At 28.6% G+C, this 24,096-nt stretch overlaps 1 protein-coding gene across 1 annotated transcript in view; it reads left to right on the top strand.

Moving 5' to 3' along the window:
• The window catches only part of LOC136968182 (armadillo segment polarity protein-like), a 31,773-nt gene extending 8,036 nt beyond the window's left edge, over positions 1-23,737 (top strand). The window contains exons 2-17 of the mRNA XM_067262152.1: positions 4,059-4,110; positions 7,415-7,536; positions 9,656-9,761; positions 9,837-10,024; positions 11,439-11,743; positions 12,778-12,979; positions 13,046-13,190; positions 13,393-13,496; positions 15,939-16,145; positions 16,983-17,114; positions 17,241-17,363; positions 17,449-17,610; positions 17,713-17,863; positions 19,661-19,785; positions 21,543-21,669; positions 23,285-23,737. Coding sequence (XP_067118253.1) covers positions 4,071-4,110; positions 7,415-7,536; positions 9,656-9,761; positions 9,837-10,024; positions 11,439-11,743; positions 12,778-12,979; positions 13,046-13,190; positions 13,393-13,496; positions 15,939-16,145; positions 16,983-17,114; positions 17,241-17,363; positions 17,449-17,610; positions 17,713-17,863; positions 19,661-19,785; positions 21,543-21,669; positions 23,285-23,478 — 2,433 coding nt within the window. The 5' untranslated portion in view covers positions 4,059-4,070 and the 3' untranslated portion in view covers positions 23,479-23,737. The remainder of the gene's footprint in view (positions 1-4,058; positions 4,111-7,414; positions 7,537-9,655; positions 9,762-9,836; positions 10,025-11,438; positions 11,744-12,777; positions 12,980-13,045; positions 13,191-13,392; positions 13,497-15,938; positions 16,146-16,982; positions 17,115-17,240; positions 17,364-17,448; positions 17,611-17,712; positions 17,864-19,660; positions 19,786-21,542; positions 21,670-23,284) is intronic.
• The last annotated feature ends 359 nt before the right edge of the window (positions 23,738-24,096 follow it).

Genomic DNA, 24,096 nt, shown 5'->3' with positions numbered 1-24,096 from the left:
AACAGCTGGCAGCCACTGGCCTTTTTCAGCAGAAAGTTCTTGCCATCACAGAAAAAGTACAGTGCCTACGACAGAACTTTTGGCTGTATACATGTCCATCAAGTACTTCATGCATATGGATGAAGGCCATCTATTTGTGTTGTTCACAGACCATAAGCCACTTACATTTTCCTTTCAACAAAAAACCAATAAGTGTTCCCCTAGACAGCTGAGACATTTGTTCGGTTTTTATCACTTAATTCACTATGCACATTTGTTTTGTAAAAGGAGATGACAGTGTTGTACAGATGCTCTCTCTTGCGTCAACATCTCTACCATCAAGATTCCAGCATTCATCAACTTTCACAAACAGCAGTAGCACAACAAAGGAAAATGGAATTAAAAAAACTTACCAAGTAAGTTTTTTTAATTCCATTTCCACTTACCTCTTTAATCTTAAAGTCAGTTCCAGTGGGAGAACCAAAGTTCTTGGCTGGGGACTGTGAGAACTTCACAACTCCTTACCATCCAGCTGCAAATGGCCAAGTAGAGTGGTTTGTTCCATTGCCAACTGAAATCAGCCTTATATTGTGACATTTCCACTGGCCGAATACGACCATTTGTGCCTAGGGACTTTCAACGGCAGGTTTTTAACTATCTACATGAACTCTCTCTCACCCTGGTGTCAGAACTTTGGTTAAACTCGTCCAAGAACGATATGTTTGGCTGTCAATGAGAGCCAACGTGTTAACTTGGGTCTGTTCATGTATTTCATGCTAACAAGCATGTATCATCTCTCAGCAAAGCCCGTGTGGTATCTCTCTTCAATGGCACACACAACACATTGGTTTCCTCATTCACATTCTATGGTTCTTGTTAAGGTTAATTGCACTGATAGTTCTTTTGTATTGCATCTGTTGTTTCTTTATAGCTTTTGGGTTCTGATTTTATACATGTTTCATTGCTCTTCATGTTGTCTTTAGATTTGTTTAAAAAATAAATAAATAAATAAATTTGGTGTTCTGCTCATTGGTCATTGCATGCTCTAGTTTGTCTGGGTTATTGTCCTGTCAGTATTCTTGTTAGTAATAATTTAACATTAAGTTAGTATACTGTAAGTAGTTTTAAGTTAATTTATTAATTAATTAATAAGGTAATTTTAAGTTATCAGTATATTTGCTGTTTTCATAGTAGTTTCAGTTCATAGAGAGTGTAGTAACCTTCTGTATGTTTCTCAGAGGGATCCTTTTTTTCTCTTCTTTTTATCTTTTTCCCCTCTTCCCTTTTTTCTTCTTTTCTGCCAGCTCAACGCATTGTGTTTGGCTGTTGTTTTTCATTAAATAGAAAAAATTCTATGCCAACAAACAAAAGTCGCTTGTCACACTTGAAGCCTAGTTGGCTTCAAGTGTGACAAGCGACTTTTGTTTGTTGGCAACTTTGTTACTCCTAATGCTACATTTTAGCATGTTCACATAAACTTGGTAGTACCTTTGCCTCCATCAGATGGATGCAGATTTTGTCTCACCTGTATGGACCATTTACCTAAGTGCCAGAAGCATTTCCTTTAGTCGAAAGTACTGCACAGGCAGTAGCGGAGACTTTCTACTTTCAATGGATAGCCCATTTTGGTCTGCCACTGCACCTGACAACAGATCAAGGAGTCTAGTTCAAATCTTTGCTTTTCTCAGCCCTCACTTCTTGGTTGGGGACTGCAAGAATTTGCAAAACTCTTTACCATCAGCTGCAAATGGCCAAGTAGAGTGGTTCCATTGCCAACTGAAATCAGTCATAATGGCACATGCTAAAAATTGATGGACTGTGATGCTTCCTACAGTACCGTTGGGTTTCAGCTCTGGAAGGAAATCCAGGCAACAACAGTTGAGATGATTTATGAGTGCCCCTATGTTTACCACATGAGTTCCTCTCCTCAGTTACTGATCATCCCTATCCAGTCACCTTTGTTGGTAAGCTGAGAGAGGAAATGCAGAAAATCAGATCAGAATTACGTTTTCCTAAGGAAACAGCAGTGTTTGTTCATGAGTGAAGCACTCCCTCTGCTTCTGTATCACTTGACCAAAGGGTCAACATTGCATCAGTGGTGACTTCGTCAGGATGGAAGACACCGCACAGCTGCTGGGGCTGTTTATTTATGTTATTGTTAGGTCACACGAGAGGTTGCGTGCATAGTTGGTCGGATTCAGGATGGAGGAGGCTTTAGAGACAGCATGACAAAAGAAAAGCACTCAGATACAAGTTAAACTAAACAAATACCTGTTTATTAAACATATAGAATTTTACACTGACAATTATAGAGAGTCTGTTAGGATTTTAGTAGCCTTGAGCATGCAAGAGAGAGAGAGTTCACAATGTTTTGCGAGTTGATAAATACCTTGTTGTAATGGTTCTAAGGATCTAACCAATCTAGTCAGCGATATAAGTCAGTATCATTGACTGGATTAGTTAGAGAAAGCTCTTGTCACTACAGTCCATCCTTTAAATATGTAGCAGCAGATGAGGAGTATCTATAAATGAAGTATCCATTAGTAAAGTAGGTAAGAGCCAGGCACGACTAGACTGTTGGAGGAACAGGCGACGTCTGCCTGAATTGGCCGTTCGTTGGTATATTAAAACAACAGCCTACCTCGGGGAGGACAAAAGTTTGCGAGAAAGGTGCCATTCTTGATTCTGAGAAAGTGAAAGGAGAAACTCTCTCAGGTCATACATTAGCTACATCTTGGCATTGTTTTCCTTTTTTGGAAGTATCTTTCATTATTTAGTCCAGGGTCTTACATTCATAAAGATCTTGTCTCCTGTTCCAACATCTTTTTGTGAACTGATGCACTCCAAAATGGTTACAACTGCCTTACGAAGGAGTGTATCATGTATTGAGGTGGGGAAACAAAAATTTTAAGATAGCAGTGATAAATCGACATATCAATGTTAATATTGAATGACTCAAGCCAGCTTACATGTATAAGGAGGATGCTAGAAGCACTCCGGAAACAGCAACAACTCAAACAGTCATTGAAACCAACCCTCACATTCCGATGACTGAAGCAGAAGATTCGCAGCAGCAGCAGCAAGATACATTAGTCACATGCTCAAGACATTGGGTTAAATTCAACTCCAAATACTTTTAATGTCTTGCTATCACTGGCAAAGACTGCTATTGCAGTTGCAAACTACTTCCTGAAAAGATGTGAAGAGGCCAGAGCAATCGTGTTTGAGGATGAAGGAGAACACACAAAAGAAGAAACCTTTTCTTTCTGATTTGAGGTCTCAGTGTCAGTAGGGAAGAAATCACTCTCCGTACTTTCTAAGTTGTATGGCAATATGATTTATGTTGAGTCATAAGTTCTATGTTATAAATAAACGTTATGTTAAATTGTTTTACCAAGTTATTTCTGAAAATCGACAAGAGGGAGACTTCCCAACAGACTAACATATTTTCAGTTCCTTATACAAATTCTAAAACACCAATAGAAAAAGTTTTTAATCGAATAAAAGTTCTTAATTTAATATAACATAAATGTTCTCAAAGCTTTTAGCTCCAACTTCAAATGCATCACTTGACCCTTATATAAACAAAATGAAAACAGTTTAACCAAATGTAACAAAGGTCAAATGATGTGTTGAAGATGAAGCTAAAAGCTTCAGAAATGTTTATTATAGTAAATTAAAAATTCTTTAGTTAAGTAAAGGTATTTGTATTAGTTTTTGAAAATTACTAAATCATTCAGAACAATAATTTTCGGTACTTTTTAAACAAAACACTGATTTTTATTAATTACTAAAAAGTATAATACATATAAATAATGAATGAAAGGCTTGATGCTATTACTATTTTGGAGCTTGCTTTTATTTGCATGTCTCAGAATTAGTTTCTTGTTACAGTAATCTCATGCAATATTGTTCTGTATCTTTATGTAAATTGCATTGCGTTGATGATGAAATTTTAAAAATAATTTCAAGTTTTAATTTAATTTATGTTATTTATCATGCAGATTATTAAATTATTTTAATATTGTAAATTATATTAATATATTATTATAATTAATTGTAATTTTCTTTTATTATAGGTGAAATTGAGAATGAGTTATACTCCTTCCAACACTGCTGTAGGAAGAACAAGTATGATATTTTTGAAAAATTTTCAGATAAATACTAAATAAAATAAAATAGAATTTGTAATTTTCAATTTTGAATACTAATCTTAAGTTACATGTATAAACATCTCATAGCCCAATATTTTGATAATGAAACCAAATGATTGCTGAATTTAAATTGGGCTACTTTACCACTACTATTAATAATTAAATACTGAGTAATTTGGAACTAGAGGTAGGCATTGGGTGCCATCTCTTGTAAGGAACTGAGTCCGAACGTTATTTTTATTTTATTATTATTTCCGTTTTATTATCTTTTGTTTGGGGTTTATGTTTATTTAGGACGAAGGTTCCCCACCACTCTCTTGTTAGTAATGAAAAATGAAGATAAAACAACTCACGGAGAAATAAGCGCCGTAGGAAAAAATCTTGCGCACTTGCGCTGCCCGGCGGAAGTAACAGTCCGCAGAAAAAAAAATGGAGGGGGAGTCCCCACAATCACTAGTAGAGAAATACTTGATAAACCGTCTTAAACATCCCAGAAAATTATGATAAATATTTTGTAAACGGTTTATAAGCTTTGTCGGAAACTTAAAGCTGCCAGAACAGAAAGTTAATGTTAGCAACTAAGTATGTAAATAAGAGGAGTAACCCAGCTCAAGTGTGACGTCACCTCACAGTATAAAACCCGTACGTTAACCGAAGAAGCAGAGGTGATTTCCAAACCGAGGTGAATTCCAAATCGAGGCGACTGTGAGAGCGAGGTTAATTCGAAAGCGAAGTATTTTCTGATAGAAGTCCAGATTGATAATTGGACGATCCAAGGTGTTAAAGAGGAGTTCGATTGACGATTTGACGATATCGAAAGGTGTGAGGAAATAATTTCTTCGTATAGTGAGGTGACGGATAGACGTTTAATTAGTAAGAGATTTTGTTCATAGTTTCTAAGTATTTGATTTGTTGAATTTCAAAGGGGAATTACTATTAAGTTAAGCTAAGTAGCTAAGTTTATTGTCGGGTTGACTTGTTGAATTTCGTTAATAAATTTTGTTTGAAGTATTGACATTTGTACGTAGTACGTTCTAGTTGCTAATTAAATATATTTGAACTTTTGATTTGACTTGATATTTATCGTTGTTATTACTAATATTTCGGTGCACGTTTAAAAGCCTAGGCCTGGCAAACTAATCTCGAATCCGCGTAAAGTACCCGTTAGGTTAACGGAAGTTTCACCGACCGTAATTATAGTCGGTTTCCTAAGCTACTAAAAAAATTAAGTACTTTACACTCTTATTAAATTAATATCATATTTATTTATTAATTAATTTATAATATTTTAGAAAAAAGAATTAGCCTGGAGTGGCACTTGAATCTGCAACTGCCACTTATCATGTTGATGTATTGCCAGTTACATCAAATTCCTCACATCCAGAAATCCATTAAATATGTCTGGAAGTGTGGATTTGGACAGAGAGTCAGATAGCATAACTGACAACACATCCATACAGTAGTTAGCAGTTGAGGGTTCAAGTTTTGCTTTGGGCCAATTCTTTTCTTCCAAAATATACTAAATTATTTAATAAATATTAATTTTAATTATAATTATTAAATTTAATAAGAGATGGTGCCTAATGCCTGTCTCTATACCAAATTACTCAGTATTTAATTATTAATGGTAACATTAAAGTAGTCTGATTTAAATCTGCAGTCATTTAGTTTCATTAATCTTAAGTTATAATTTAATAATTTAGAATTTAAATGATAGACTTATGAAAACAGCTATGAACTGCTTTGTCCATTAGATAATATATTGAATTGTCAAGACATGAATCTTGATCAAAAAGATAAAGAAATTATAAACAGAAACTATTGCAGAACCCTAAAATACCATGAAGTAAACCTGCTCCAGATCTTGCAACAGTTATTATTCAGCACCACAAAATGGGGATTTTAAACATACAACTGCATCTATATCCATTTGACATAATCAAACAATCCATGGTATGCTCAACAATTACAAATTAACTAGAACCCAGTTATCTTGGAAAGACACTAAGCAGACATTGGATACTCAACAGATATGAATTGTGTGCTATATTCTGTATGCTTTATTACCATATTCAGACAAACTGACATATAACAACTACAAATCTAACACAATAAGCAAGAGAAAATTTTCAAAAGCCTGTCTCTGAGTTGTCAATGCATAGATATGTTTTCCAAGTGAACTGGTTTTTATAATGCAAAGCAAAAACTCTACCTCAACAAATTTATGAAGTGAATGTGTTTAGAATGGATACTCTGCATTTGGGTTAGACTATATGTTGTTAGAAGCAAGTAGTATATAGTTGAGAGAATTTTCACCGTTAAATATGACAACATTGCCAAGAAAGGAGATGAAAAAATTTACCATCTATGGTTACACATGTAAGGTGCAAAAATTACAGTCTTTAATGGTTTGAGATCTCATAAACACCAATTTTGTTGCACCCTGAACTTTTGCAGTGATATCATTATATCCAAATCCTAAAGCACCATTTTTACAACAAATTATTTGGTTGATAGTCTAGCATCAGTTTAGCTATATTAGCACATTAAAGAGTTAAAACATTTACAAAAGTGGTTGGCTGGGCATTCAAACTGCATTCACATGCTCTCCTGACCTGGGAATATTACCTATTGAGAATATATGGCACTGATTGAAACAGAAATAGACCAATGACAACCACAGACACTTCAGCAGTGCAGGTGTATTTGGGTGAAGTATGGCTGAAATTCTGGTTGCAATGTTGTGCAACTTGGTCACCTCAGTGCCTTGATAACTGGCCAGTGTGATAAATGAGAAGGAGATACAATATACTATTAACTATTGTCCACCAGTATTAATGTGAATGACCTTTAATGACCTGTATTGGAGGTGACTTTTTGGTCATGGCCTAGTATGTTTTGTTTTGTTAATTTTTATTTCATATACACTTGCTGCTTCTTCTAATTGAAACATAAAAAGGTTTGTTTCAAGATCCGTCTGTGCTTAATTACGTGTTTTATCTCTTATACATTTGAATGAACTTTACTGATTTCAATGTTGTAAATCTCACTTGAGAAATATAAGAGGATCACAGAATTTTATTCTTGTAATGTAAAAGACTTATCTATAGTAAGACAGTCTTAAACAAATTTTTTTTGTTTAATTTTGTAAAATATTAAAATTTCTAAATTTTTTATCAACTTTAATAAATCTGATAAATTTTTGACAGTTAAATTTTTTTATTAATTATTTAATCAAGACTAATTTCATGAAAATTTATCATTATTACTTTTGTAAATAGTGTTACATCGAAATTACGGAACACCTGAAGTACCAGTTTCTAATCCAAAAGAGCAGACAATGATTTGGCAACAAAATTCATATCATGTAGATTCAGGGATCCATTCTGGATCAAATACACAGGTAATATTAATATATGTTAAATTGTATTATATTCTAATTTAAGTATTTTAAATATAATTAAATTTTAACAGTAAAATATAAAATATGCATCCATTTCATCCTTAGAGAAGTTATATTTGCATTTTAACCACATTAATTATAAGAAAAATTTTATTTTAATCTTATGGAAATTTGTTTGCTTTTCTCTTTATATTAGTTCAAAAGCAAATATGTAGAATATTTAATTTTTCAATTTTTTATTGTTTGAACCCTTAGTTTGTTACAAGAGTGATACATAAAGGTGAAGTTAGTGCAACATAATAAGTTAATACAATAGAATAATGCAGGATATTACAAAATGAAAGACATACAGTGATGAACAAAACTGAAGTTAATACAATTTGACAAATTAATGTAATAGCCTAATACAAGAGAATATAAAGTAAAATATGCAATAATAATCATTTTTTGAAAAATGCGATATGTTGTTTATATCTTTCCACCATTTAAATCTTATCAAATACTTTTTCTTACTTGCTTTAAATTTTATACATTGAAAGAATATATGTTTCCAAGTTTCATACACTTGCATAGTACAATTACTACAAAATTTCTTAGGATTTATTATTAGACTTTTATTATATGTCAAAATATAATTTTGACCACATCGCATTTGCAATATTGAACATTTTACATGATAGTTTATGTTCATAAACAAATAACCTCACACAAAAGTTGTTTAACACTACAATATACTGTATTTACTCAAATATAAGACAACCTCGCATATAGGACGCAGTGTGACTTTAAAGATCAAAATAAACTAAATTAGAATTGTATTAATAAATGTGTGCATTTATTAATACAATTCTAATTTTCAATCTGAGGGACAATGTGTGCATTTATGTTCATTTGATATTTTATTTGTTATTAAACAAAATAATTTTATTTCATTTAATAACAGATAAAATATCAAATGAACATAAATGCACACATTGTCTCTCAAAAATTACTGACATTTTAAACTTTAAGGAAAAACCTTGTAAAATCGATAACATAATTTGTTCATGTAAAGGCAGACAATCGGGAACCTTTTTTTGACAATTCTTAACAGTCGAATCCACTTTTCGTTGATTACACTTATGAATAACACACAAACATATGCACACAGAAATGTAAAGTTCATTTTTAGTGATGAAGGTCCTGGCTTTTCTGAAATTCTTGTTTTTGTGATCAAGTTGTGTAGTTTTATTTGTTGCTTTTTTTTCTTTCTTTAAGCAAATGTTGGTAGCAGAAGATCGCATCCAAAATGCCTTGTTTTGCTTTTGCACTTCTTTTAAAATCTGGATCATTTGCTATAATGTTACTAAAACTTTACATTACTAACATTACTAAACTTTTACTAAGGAAATCTGTAGAGAAATTCTTTGTGTTCTTTGTTTTCAGATCACTATTTTCCATTTCTACATGAATTCCTTGTTCTGTCTGTTCTTGAAGGTCATTGGTAAGGCTCTCACCAGAAAGCTGCAGTAACTCCTCAATATCCTGCTCGTCTACATCTCCTAGTCGTGCTGTATCGATTAGGTTGACGAAATTGTCAACCTAACAATACAGTGATAGGTTCTTCTCGTTGAGAATTCTTGGATACTTTTAGCCATAACTTCTTCCACACTCCATTCATGCATTTATCAGTTAATTCTTACCAGGTGAAGTCAATATTTCCTATGGCATCCACGATGTTATATTTTTCCAAAAATTGCACCAAACAAACAGATTTAAGGAAAGTACTGTGCTATGACGAATTGCCACCTTTTGCTGATTGGTTTGTGTTTGGGAATAATCCTATTATATATGAATTAATGAAATGCTGCATTAATTTGAATCAGTGTAAATTTTGAGCATTCTTTAGACTTCAAGCAGATCGCGTTATATTGAATCAGCGTTAATTGAGGCAGCGTTAAGCAGGGTCTTACTGTATATGAAAGTCTCAAAATAATAACAAATTTTTCTTAAATTTTTGTTAAAAGAATATTATTAAAATAATTATTGAATGGTTTTTTTTTTCATTATATTATAATAATTTTTGTTTTAAAAATTATTTAAATGTTTTTCTGTTTTTTTTTCTTTTTAATATTGACAGGCTCCATCTGTAACAGGTAAAGATGAAGAGATGGATACTAATCAAATGTTGTTCGACTGGGAACAAAGAGAATTTGGACAAGGATTAACAAATGAACAAGTGGATGGTAAATATATTTTAAAATAAATATATTTCATTTTATGAATAATATATATGAAATTTTTTAATTTCAATTATTTAGAAATAAATCAACAATTAAGCCAAACAAGATCACAACGTGTTCGAGAAGCAATGTTTCCAGAAACACTCGAAGAAGGAATCGAAATTCCTTCTACTCAGTTTGATACTAGTCGTCCAACTGCTGTTCAGAAATTATCAGAACCTTCTCAAATGTTGAAACATGCAGTTGTAAATATAATAAATTATCAGGTATGTGCTTGTTGATATATGTAATGTAATTTAGATATGAATTTTTTCAAAAAATGTGGACATTATCATTATTTCTAATCAACCATTTTGCCCCAGTGAAGTTGTCATAAAAAATAATAAAGTTAGAAATAAATTGCTATAAAAACCCTATTATTTTTGCTTTTTATTTTATTTACATTTGGAAAAACCATGTGAATACAACTGCATATACCTGACAAAGATGTGTAGACAGTTATAATAGAGACTATTTATTTTTTAAAGGAATTTTTATCATTTATATTTCTTTTTCTAATGCTGATAGCTGAATATTTATTAGTAGACAGTTCTAAACTTATTTATAAAAAAAATAAATGTTTTTGATGTTATAAAATATTGAAATTGTTTATTTCTTCTGTTAAACAGATAGAAACCATTGTACATTTCTAATATTAATACAGTGAAAACTGAGAAATTACTCGTAATTTATGTATAAATTTCTTCAAGCCAAACATTTGAGAAATTTTCAAAAAATTAAAGATAACTTATTAAATGTTTTCAAGTACAAAAATATCAGTAAATTGAATGCTGAATAAATGTATTATTAATATTTGAAGATTTTAATAGACACTTTCTAATTTAGAATATTTGAACTGTTTATTACAGAAAAATTTGAAATTGCTAAAAGTTTTATTTTAATTCTATTATGCTGTTGTATATTATTTCATGTATAATTCAATAAAGAAGATACAAATGAAAAGTACAAAAAGTAATTAAATGTATCCAAAAGTAAAAAATGTCTCTGTATATAAGCTTAGCAAAATGGCACTCATTCTTCAAGAAAATTACATTTCTGTTACATCATCTAATTTAATAGATTCCAGCTTGCTTTATATTTAAAATAATCAAGATTTTCTACCATATTTTGCATATTCTTTGTTTTTATTGATATATCTTATATTTCAGTCATATTATTGTATAATTTTTTTAGTTAGTAAATAGTAATCAATCATTTATGACAAAAATGTACTCTATAAAGACTGTGATTAATTCCTTTTAAATCAAAACTATACTAATAAAATAATTTATAACTTAACGAATGGTTATTAAAAGTTAAAAGAAAGTTATGTTCAATTATTTAGTAAATTGTAATTTTAAGTCTTCTGGAACATTATTACCTCAAAAATATATATTGAAAGGAAAATACTCATAGTAATAACTTTATATGTTTATTTTTGTAACTTTTTATTTATTTAAATACACTTTAGGCTCAAGCTTTTTCAAAGTGTTTAATAATTGAATTACATATTTGGAAATGGTTAATTAAACTTAAAAATATCATTTTCTCATAATAATATATCATCATTACAAAAATGAAAACATTTCACAATTTCTGAATAATAATAATTAGTCGTAATAATGATTTATTTTTATTCAGGATGATGCTGATCTAGCAACTAGAGCCATTCCAGAGTTGATAAAGTTGTTAAATGATGAAGATCAGGTTGTTGTTAGTCAAGCTGCTATGATGGTCCATCAGTTATCGAAAAAAGAAGCTTCACGACATGCATTAATGAATTCTCCTCAAATGGTGGCAGCACTTGTTCGAGCAATGTCAACTTCTAATGATTTAGAAACAACTAGATGTGCCGCTAGTACTCTGCATAATCTCTCTCATCATCGTCAAGGTTTATTAGCAATTTTTAAATCTGGAGGAATTCCTGCACTTGTTAAATTATTAAGGTATAAATTTTTGTCTTTATTTTTGCATACTTTTGCTATAAATAGAAATCTGAATTATATGTGACAACAAATAAAATAATAAGTTATAATTTTAAAAATAACTATTATTTCACTTATATATATATAAATAAAAATGTAAATGTTCGTTTATTCCTAATAGCTAATCTCCAAAAGTTCTTCACCAATTGCTTTGGAATTTTGACACAATGTTGCATTTCAATACATGCATGTTTTTATATAATATAGATGTCGAAATTCTCCCCCCCACAGGGGAAAGGGACAAAATTAAGGCTTATCGTGAAGAACTTGGCTTCTATTATACTATTTTAGATGTGGTTTTTTTTGTGTTTTTGATTGCATTTTAATAGGGTATGTCAAGAGAATGTACATTAAGAAGGGATTTTTCGAAATTTCCCCTGCAAGGAAGTGTTATACATTTATAATAGATACATTTTGAGCCATAGCAATGCTTGGTCGATACTGCTAGTTTTAAATAAAGTAAATAAATTAACTCATAAATAATTGAATAATTTGAAATGATTGATGCAAATAATTGAATTTTTGTTGAATTAAATGATTAAATTAATTATCATTTATCAATTAGAGATTAATATCCATCAAAATTTTTATAAAATGCACTTGTAAAGTGTGCTATTCCCACACGGCTTAGCCAAGTGGTGTTGTCCTAACTCACTTTAAAAAAACAAATTGATTCTATTGCAAATAAATAACAGAGGGAAAAAATCAAATAAAATTAGAATCATGGTAATTATAAAAATGAAAAATTTTAAATTATTGTGAAGAACAAAGAATTCTTTGAAACAAGTTTTAATCACTAAGAAGAAATTTTAAATAATTTTGTGTTTAGATCTGAAGATGAAGAAGAGCAGTCTCAAAAAACATTTAATCCAACAATAAAACTATTTGATGGCTTCTACAGTGTGATCATTCTATTAATTCTATATTCTAAAAATTCTATTTTATAAATAATGTGAAAATTTTGATATATAAATTTATTTTAAAACTTTATTTAGTTCTGCTGTAGAATCAGTGGTATGTTATGCTATAACTACACTTCATAATTTGCTCTTGCATCAAGAAGGATCTAAAATGGCTGTTAGATTAGCTGGTGGTCTACAGAAGATGGTGGTTCTACTTCAAAGAAGCAATGTAAAATTTCTAGCTATCGTTACTGATTGTCTGCAAATTCTTGCTTACGGAAATCAAGAAAGCAAGGTATTTTAATTTTTTAAAATAGTGTTATTTTATTGACATAAGGTTAAAAGACTAAATGTTTTTCAGTTAATAATTTTGGCAAGTGGGGGTCCTGCTGAATTAGTGCGAATCATGCGTTGTTATACATATGAAAAATTATTATGGACAACATCAAGGGTTTTAAAAGTACTCTCTGTCTGTAGTAGCAATAAACCAGCAATAGTGGAAGCAGGTACAAATTTTTTATGAATTTGTTGATAATCATTTATATTCCAATTTTAAGTGATATATAAGTGATGTCAGTTTTAATGTTAGTTTATTCTGCAATTAAATATTTATATAATTGCAAAATTAATTTAAAATGTCTTACACTGGATATCAAACTTTTAATTGAAAAAATTGATATTTTTTAAGTCATTTATATTTGTTTTTAGGTGGAATGCAAGCATTAGCCACTCATCTTGGACATCAGAGTCAAAGATTGATTCTTAATTGTTTATGGACCCTTCGTAATTTATCAGATGCTGCAACAAAACAAGTAAAAATTTTATTATTATTTGTCTGTACTGTTCAAAAACATTTGTGGGATATTGTAGGATCAGTTTTGTACTGCAACAGAATTCAGCACTTCATTTTATCTACAGGGGGTAATTCGATAAGGAAAAATTACATTTTGTTGAGATGCATATCATATGTACAGATCCAAATAAAGAGTTGTATTTCTACATAGTCACCATCCTTTGCAGTACACTTTTCACATCAATGAACAAGTGTCTGTTTCAGTAGAAAAACGGTTTTTGGCTGTTGAAGTCATAAATGCACTGCCACCTTCACCTTATTGTTGCTGTAAAATTTTCCTCCTTGCAATGCTCCCTTAAGATTGCCAAACATACATGATAATCAGACAGAGTAAAACTTTGTCTGACTATCTCTCTTCAAGCTGAAGGTGAAAGAACTTCTTCACTTCAGCATGGTAACAAATCAAGAAATTTCTTCAACACTTGAACGTTGTTCATCAGTCAACGTTCTTGGCATTCACCTAGAGCACTGATAGCAATATTTCAGTGTGATATGGATGATGCAATGTGCAGATCCAAGACTTATGTTCAATTTTGTGGCAGTAATGTCTACAGAAATCCCTGTTCTCACAAGTAAGTGCTTCCATGCAAGTAATGTTAGCATCACTGAAGGCTGTGAAAAGACAACCTCATCAATGTTCATCAACAATTAATGTTTGGCCTTGAAAGCTTTCTAGCCCACTGGTATATTTTCCATTCATTTATACACATTCCACAATATTACTGAATCTGTGAATTTTCTGGTTTCAATCCTTTTTACTTACAAAAATCACACACTGGTGTGATTTTCTAGATCAGCTGTGATTCTTGCACTGTTGTTGAGAATCACACTTGTCCAACCATCTACACTTTCAAAACCTGCCCTGTAGCTGTCTCTACATACTGTTGTAATTTTATGAAGCTGCATTCAATCTTATTATATATCCAGGCAATTTGCCCATACTTATTGAATTTTAGGCCTATTAAAATAATACTAATAGATCATCTATAACCTGTTTACAATTACTATTGTAGTACAGCTGATATGGAAAGAATATCACTCAGTTCTTTGTGAATAACATAACAATTAGATCTTACAACATTAGAGTCAAGTCAACAGTATTGATTTCATTATAAAACAAATCTTATGTGATTATATCCTATAATCAATTTGAGCAGTGCATTTGTAGTAACCTTATATAGATACTGCCAATAAGTACACTAAGTTGGTTTTATAGTTGGTTTTATAGTCAAAATATAGATATATTTTTTCTATATACTCAAAATATAGTCTTAATTGATATATTTTAGATAAATCATGAAACATAAGAGATTTAAAATACAATTTTAAATTTTGTAGAATTAGTATTATTTTATGAAAGATCATGATTTTAACATTATTGTCCCTTGTAAGAAATATTTTTTTTGTAAACATTAAAAAATACTGAACAGAATCTCCTAAAATACAATATTTGATCATTAACCATTTTAAAGTTTTTCATAATTACGAAATTATATATAAATGAATAATTCAGAAACTCAACAAAATTTAAAGAGGAAAAAAAAAATACTAAAAATGCTTTAATGAAGTTAAAGACTATTAAATAAAATACAGAAAATCATTTTGAGTGCTTCTAAACTTAATGATCTATTTTCAGAAAAGTTTCTGGAAATGCTTGGGAACAGGCAATATGGTTGAAGATTTCATTCTATTTCTAACTCTAGCAAGTTAGAAATTAAAATAATGCTTTTTGTAAACAAAAACTAAAATAACATTTTTTTCATTGATTACACACTTTTAACATTGATTAAGCAGTTACTGAAATAGATATTGCAATTTAAAAAGTTAAGTAATGTCCCTACTTCCAGACTGTCAAAAGATTCACACTGCTTAGAATACTATGCCTTGACTAAAGCATCAGTGTCTCGGAATGAGTCGTCTAGAAAATGTGAAAGTAGGAGACAATTACCACGCCGTTGAGAGCATTTGGAGTTTTAAAAGAGCTTGACATACAGCGATTAACAAAAAGACTCTAACAATTTTCCAATAGCATGAAGTTGCTAACCATAATTAAGTTAAAAAATAGGTGACAGTATTTAACTTTTTAAATTGTAAGAATTATTTTAGTAGTCTTTTAATAATGCTGAATTGTAAAAAATTGTTTATTTTTTGCCTTTAAGACACACTACTTTGTTCAGTTCATAAAAATTAGTGACTGTGGATCAAATTGTCATCTTTACATGAATTATAGATGCGTATGAAGTTAGGTGTTTTTAATGAAATTGCTATTTCCTTTTCCACACTTGTTAATATTAGAAATTCATTATTCATTTAATAAGTTTAATAGATTGGAAACATTGATTATAATTATAAAAATAAATTTAATTTATAAGTCAAATTTTAATGTTTTTTTTTTTTAAAGGAAAATGTAGAACAGTTGCTTCAAAGTTTAGTCCAGCTACTAAGCAGCACTGATATCAATGTTGTAACATGTGCAGCAGGAGTTTTGTCAAATTTAACCTGCAATAATCAAAACAACAAAATCGTTGTTTGTCAGTTGGGTGGAATTGAAGGTCTAGTGCGAGTCATAGTGCAAGCAGGTGATAGAGAAGAAATCACAGAACCAGCTGTAAGTTTTAATAAAATGATACCATTGTATTCAGATATTAAATTAAAATAGCTCATTTAAAATATACTACTTATTTAAAATTAAAAGTGAGTAGTATATTTCAGAAAATTTTGAAAGTAAAATTTAAAATAAAATTTATTAACAATTTTACAAATAAAAATAAAACAAAGTTTTCATATTTTAAAGTAATATAATTTGAATTACATGCAATTATTAATTGTTATTTTTTAAAATTTATTGAAAAAAAACAAGATAGCTTTTGATAGGATTTAAATTATACAGTAGTACAGACTAAGCAGTACAAAAAACAACTGTCTTTCAGTGTTAAGACTTTAAAAAAGATAAAATATCAGACAAGTACTTTCAGTGATGAATGACCATCTTCATCTGGCAAAAAATTTTTGTATAATTTAGTACATACTCTATAAACAATTTTACCTGATGATGATGATGATGCACTGTTGAAAGTACTTGCATACATATTTTGTCTTTTTTTAAAAGTTTTAACACTGAAAGACAGTTTCATTTTATGATTTGGCATAAAGTGTATGTAAACTTTTTAGTGCAGACTGGTTTCACTATAGACAAGTATGAAAAGTTTTATTTTAATCATACTTTAAAATATTTTTTTAATAAATGACAATTTTGTTTTGTCTGTATTAGAAGGTATTTAATTTCCAATTTGATAATTCTGTAATTTGGTTATTTTACTATTAAATAAACTTTGCTTATAATATCTTTAAAAAATATTTAAATATAAGAATATTAAAGTGAATATTTATAGTGAATTTATTTTGAAGTAGTTTTGTTTAATATTATTTGTTAAAAATCAATTAGGTATGTGCATTACGTCATTTGACAAGCAGACATAATGAAGCTGAAGTTGCACAGAATGCTGTCAGATTACATTATGGATTACAAGCTATTGTCAAATTACTTCAACCTCCATCTCGTCTGCCTTTGATTAAGGTAAGTAATTCTATATAATTAAATGTTGGGTAACAATTATCATCATTTCAAGTTAATTGTAGTTCTGCTTTGCACATAAGTTTTATTCCAATATTATTTTTTAATTAATGAAACATGTTTACTTAGGCTGTAATTGGTTTGATTCGTAACCTTGCTCTCTGCTCTGCCAATCATGCTCCTCTTCGAGAACATGGTGCAATTCCACATCTTGTTCAGTTATTATTCAAATCATATCAAGATCCTCAAAGAGTAAATTTTGTTATAAAAAAAACTATGTAATTTGTGTTTATATTTTGAAATTATAACCTTTTTTGTTGTTTTATTTATTTATTAGAGAGCTAGTTTAGCATCTAATAATAGTCAAGTTCAAGATTCTTCTGGTGTAAGATTGGAAGAAATAGTTGAAGGTACTGTAGGAGCACTTCATATTTTAGCCCGAGATGTTCGTAATAGAGCAATTATTCGAGGCTTAAATGTAATAAGAGTATTTGTGCAAGTAAGTTAGAAAATTTGTTAACAAAATCTAATGATTCAAAATTATCACTATAATAATTATTATTAATATTAATATTCTTATTAAAAATTTTTTCTGTTTTAGTTATTATATAATGAAATTGAAAATATACAGCGTGTAGCTGCAGGGGTATTGTGTGAGTTAGCAGCAGACAAAGAAGGAGCAGAAATAATTGAAGCAGAAGGTGCAACTGCACCTTTGACTGATTTACTTCATTCTTGCAATGAAGGAGTTGGTTAGTAATTATTTAAATTTAAATATATAATTTTTTAGTATATCTATTTTCTTTGACTTTGTAATTGGCAGTTTATGAAAAGAAATGATATTTTCAAAATATTAAACTTTATATATTACAGTGAAGCACTGTTTATACATTTCATATTTATCTGTTTCATTTATACATGTTTTATATTGGTTCCAAAACATTCCTATTTCTTTTAATGGTGAAATATTTTATTTATATATCAAAATTCATTATCGAGTTTTATTTATATCTCATTTCTTTTCTTATAAAGATAATAGATATTGCAATATTTTTTTTTTATGGAGAGAGATGAGAATAAAACAAACTCATTCTTTGTTTTATTCTCATCTCTCGCCACATTCCTGGAATTAAATGACATAAAATTGACTCTACCAACTATATTTTTCTTCAGAAAGAATGTACTGCAGTATTAGCAATATATTATATATTAATGGGGGATTTCCATTTAAAAAAAATGAAGTTTACTGTTTTCATTGATTGTAGTGTCAATTATGATGATAGCTCACCTTGAAGTCTAACATTTTTGATTCAAAGACTTTTTTGTAAGGTGCATATTTTTCAAGTTATTTCAGTGGATTGAATAAATGTATTAATGGCATTCCCCTAAATTTAAATGTCGCTTTATTTTTGGGACATAAAATATACAGAATAATACAAAACAAAATGATAGTTACATTGGAAAATAAATACAAAATATAGAGATGCATTTTTTATTTAAGTCTTTCATAATAAGATCTCTAATAAATGGCAAGTAAAATGATACAAACATAAGAATATTCCATCAATAAGAATACTACCACTTATTTCATTACAAATAATTTTGAATGTTAGCAGAATTTTTTCTTCAAGCAATTAAAACTAAAATGCAAGTTAATGTGTTAGAATTTTTTGTTGTATTTGAATAATCATTAATTGCACTAAGCTGGAACAATTAAAATGACAATTAAACATACCTTAGTTCTCTAGAAAGAAATTTTAATCTTTAATGCATATGTTTTTATCTCATCAACTAAGTCAAAAATGTGTGTAGTAAACTTGAGTTTATTTATTCTTCTTTAAAGTTTATTAAAAGTGTTTATTTGTCATGTATATGAATGATTTAATTTAATACTCTAAGTATTTTACAGGTTAATTTTGTATTTATAATATAATTTTCTTATTGTTTAATATATAATCACAGTCTTTGTACAAAATATTAAAATTTTTATAATAGCTGTTAATTTTCTTAGGAATAAAGTTTGATTTTTTGTTGAATATTGTTCAAATATTGATTTGAAATGTATACAGTAGTTATTTGCCATCAAATCTTTCATTTTGTTTTATTTTTATTTTATTTATTTGTTACTTTATTGTAACATCTGAAATTTAAAGTATAATTTTTTATAATTCTCTATAAACTAGAATTAAAATTACTGTGGGCTTTATTTAATTGATAATATGTTTTCATTATTTATAATAATATTTTGAGATATCCAAAATTTTGTTTAATTTTGATTTTTTTTTAAATTTTAAATATAATTATAAATATGTAAATAATAATTGTTGAATTTTATGTAAAAATTTTTGAAAATTAAAATTACATTTAAAAGATATGCCTATTTTAATTTTATTTTCATTAGTTTCAATTTTAAGTCATGAATATTTGTTCAGAGAATCTTTAATTTTGAGTAATTTCATTGTTCTTATAAGTTTTGCATTTTATTTTTATAGATTTAATTATATTTAGAAAGTACAATAATATAATATAATGTAAATCATTTTTATTAGCTACATATGCTGCTGCTGTTCTGTTTAGAATGTCAGAAGATAAACCTCATGATTATAAAAAACGACTGTCTGTTGAATTAACCAATTCTCTTTTTAGAGATGACATTGGTAATTGGGGAACCACTGTGAGTAAATTTATGCCTTTATTAAATTTTTGATTAATAAAATAGCTTCTTGAGTGAAATGCTCATTCTGACTTTAATTTGTCAAATTCAGAGAAAATTCTGAAATTTTTAAAAAATTTATTAGATACATTTTTTTTAATTGACATCTGATTAACATTTTTATTCAAGGCACCCCCCTGCCTGGAAAAGTTCTTCTGCATTTTGACTAATTAGTTATAAAAAATGTTAGTCACATTCAGAAAACTTTAGCATAACCTTATTTTCTCAAAATATTGACATTCATTTCTCTGTTTTTAGCATATTTTATTGTGACATAAAAGCCCCATTAGGCTCAGTTCAAAGAGTAGAATTTCTTTGAAATGATGGCTGCGTGGTTACCATGTGGTGCATTGTTTTTCTGCAGATGGAAGACAAGAATTTATTTTGAGTTGGCTAGTTGCCGTGGATGCTCATAACTGTGCAATTGTAGTGCTCTTAGGACTTCAGTTAAAAAAAAAGGAAAAAAAATAGAAAGTATTGGTATATCCAGTAATGAGCAGTTGTTTATTATAAGGAACTTTTTATATTACATTTAACCAGCTTTGAGAGGACAATCAGAATTTTTTAATTACTTCACAATGTTGTTTCCAAACTTTGATGAGCTGTATCATACTCTGCAAAATACACTCAGAAGGAAGATACCAATATGAGACTGGCTTGGTGGATGATATGTCAGCTATGCACTCTCCACACTTCTGCTTGTGTGAATTATTCTGTATGATGCAATAGCTTGTAGCCAATCCGTGGCTACTACATGGTGTCCATTTCGCTACAGGCAATACAGCTGGCAAGCAGCAACAATCTACAGTTTCAGACTTTCTGTCAAATGGGTATTATTACATTTAAATTACTATGCCAGAGTAATTGGTGCACTGCCATGCAGTAACCACATGCTGCCATTTCACAAAAATTCTGTTTATCAGAACTGGGCCTTAAACTATAAAACAAAATATACAATGCTTAATTTTGCAATTTAATGCTTAATAATTATTATTTTATTACAAATTAATGTAAATTTTTGATGCTTTTTTAATTATAAAATCCTTGAAAGTATCATTTATAGTTTTGTTTTGAGATAGCATCATTTACGAATGAAATATATTAATTTATTATATTTCAAATTACTTTAGGCTATTTTAAATTCAGTTTATTAGGTTGGGCTTAATTTTGTAATCTTGTTGATGAAAAAGCATGGTAGGTTCTTTTGGGATTGACAAATTTTTTCACAATTCTGTTAGTCAAATGAATAGTTTTGTGCAAAAATTACGTGACTAGCTTCAAATGGGCACCCTCTGTTTGTATTTTAGAAATCATAAATTGAAAATTAATCTTTCAGTATAAAATTTATTTATTAAAATATATAAGTGAATATATTTGGAAATTAGTTTCCTTAAATAGTTATTGCATTCTCTTGTAGTAATTATTCTGACTTTTAACAAAGTTAATTATTATCCAAAATATGGAATGAAAGAAAATATGAACCAGGCAGTTTTTCTGTACATTTACATTACGTACTATTAGCAAATGTTAATTGGTTGTTGATAAATGGAAGATTGGCATATAGTTTTTTTAAAAATAAATTTAAATTTACATAAGTATTTTAAATATATTATTAAACATTTTAATTCAATTAATTTTAAATTTATTTTTTAATCATAATTTCAATATCTTTAAAATTTAACTGTAAAGATTAAATATTTATTTTTAAAAATATTTAGCCCATTGATGCAGACTTGAATATTCTTGAATCAGAAGAACCTTATCATGATCAGATTTATCAATCTGGACAAGAACTTCATGTTAATTCAAATATGGGAGGAAGACCTGACATGTATTCACAGACTGGTAAATTTTATAGGTTTTTTTCAATTCCAGTTTATAGCATATAAAATTTTGTAATATCTTTGTTTTTATTTCAACATTTTACAAGTTGTCAGCAACTAAATTATAAAATCAGTATTGTGTGTCATAAAATTTATCATTTTATAATAGCAACTGCTATTTCAATACAAACATTTTAAAATTCTGTGTTAACTGTCACCAATTTTAATGAATTTTCTCTCACTAAGATCAAAATTATATCAATGACTGAATATGCATAACTCATGGAATGGTGTTTATAAACAGATTTCCTATTTATATTATGTAATTGGCTAAAGTGTGTTAAAAATTCATTATTAAACCTCTTTGAAATTAGTGTGAAGACATAAAGAGTGCTTTTAAAAACTGGCTTTTATAAGAAAATAATCAGTTGTTTTTTTATATAAAAAAGAAACGTTTAAATTATTTAGTAAAACAGTTTTTGTATAAAATAAATGATGGTAATGATCTCCACTAAAAATTTTTAATTGCATATTTTACATTACATTTTATTCTTTTTATATTATTTATTATATTAAAATTAAATTTACATTTATTTTAATATTAGATCATAAAGTATTTCATAAATCATAGTTTTAACCGTAATCATTTAATATTTTTTGCAATATGTAACTTCATAGTAATTTGTTTGAAATTAGTTTTAAAAAATTTTACTTTTATTTCTTTGATGCAAAATTTTAAAAAATTGCCTTACATAGACTAATAAGGCAATTAGTGTACTTCACGAATTTATGCCCAAAAGACTTTCAATATTGTTACGCGCACATTTTTGTATAAACTTATGTTTGTACATGCATATATGAGCACATACAAAATGGTACTCGGAAAAGAATGATGTTAAACTTGTTTTATAAATATTTTAAATGGAAGTTAAATTTTTAATTTTTATTTTTAATCCATAATGTTATTTAATAATTTTATGATTATACATTTTATTCTCCACATAAAATAACAATTTACAGTCGTTATGTTTTAACTTTCTGTACAAATTATTGTATATATATTTATGAAATATTTGATTATTAACAAAATAAAGTTTTTGAAATTGCTTATTATGTTTAACAAAACAGCGTAAAACTATTGCAATGGTTAGTGTATTATTTATCAGCTGCCATTGTTTCATTGCAAGACTGTGTCATGTTTTTTATAATGAAACTATTTATAATTAGAAATATGTCTGCTAATCTAAATTAATATAATGTGAGAACACTACAAATCCTGTATGAATCCATTTTTTCAATGAAATTGAATATTTTCATCCACTATTCATGCAGCTAGTCAGATGAGTGAGGCAAAAGTATGTGTGTTTTGAGAAATTTGATTCGAAAACAACTATTGATTTTTGGAAATTTTAGATACATTTTGTGGCCCAGACATTTTAGGCTTTGTTCACTGTTAGGCTGACTCCATTGCAAATTACGCTCAATCACAACAGACAGAATTGAACTGATTCTATAATCTACACTGCTGGAAATAAAGAAATAGATTAATAAATTAGTTTAATTGTCAGAAAAACAAAATTAAAGATCTTTATTTTAATACATGACAAACGTTAATTTTATTCATTTTATTTATTTAGGATATGAATCTAATGGTCCAATTGATTCCATCCAAGGCATTGATATAGGAAATGTTTGTCCCGTTGGTGGAGGAGCTTACGGCCCAATGGATCTCGACAATCTTGATTTTGAAGGTTTAGATCCTGGACTTCAGCATCAACAGCAACAAGATGCAAATCATCAGATTACAGCTTGGTATGATACTGACCTGTAGATGCCAAAATTTCATGCATTCCATTATTTGTGCATTATTTCCATTTGAAAGCTGCCAAATTAAATATATATTGCTTTAAATTTTATAATTTTAATTCAGCAAGGCTTCCAGATAAGTAATCTTTCTAATTATACATTGATATATGTGATATTTTTGTCTTTATCATAGAGCCAAAGGTATATACTCATTTTACAGCAATCTTATATTGATTGTTGGTTTTTTTTATAATAATCATCAGAATAAAAACAGTATTGTTTTGTGTTTTTGTGTTTGTGAAAAGTCTTCATTTTGTCATAGAAAAAATTTTAATCCAATTATTATGAATCACACTATTATCATTTCATAATTTGAATACACTATTTTATAACTATACATTTATAACATCATCAATATGAAATGAAATTTTTTTATTCCTTTTAAAAAAAACAAAGAATAAACTGCTTTTGCTACTATTCTCTTGAAAAAGTATTTTTATATTCCATAAACAAATTTTAATCACCATGTTTGTGTAATTATTTATTTTTTGACTAATTCATATATTTGAAAATTTTAAAGAAATATTTGTAATAAACCATATTTTGATAATATTTTAAAATTAAAGACAAATGAGTGTTCTCA

Source organism: Centruroides vittatus, unplaced genomic scaffold (assembly GCF_030686945.1).
Source record: "Centruroides vittatus isolate TY-2023 unplaced genomic scaffold, ASM3068694v2 contig_1412, whole genome shotgun sequence".
NCBI lineage: Eukaryota > Metazoa > Arthropoda > Arachnida > Scorpiones > Buthidae > Centruroides > Centruroides vittatus.
This window is presented reverse-complemented; position numbering and strand designations above follow the sequence as displayed.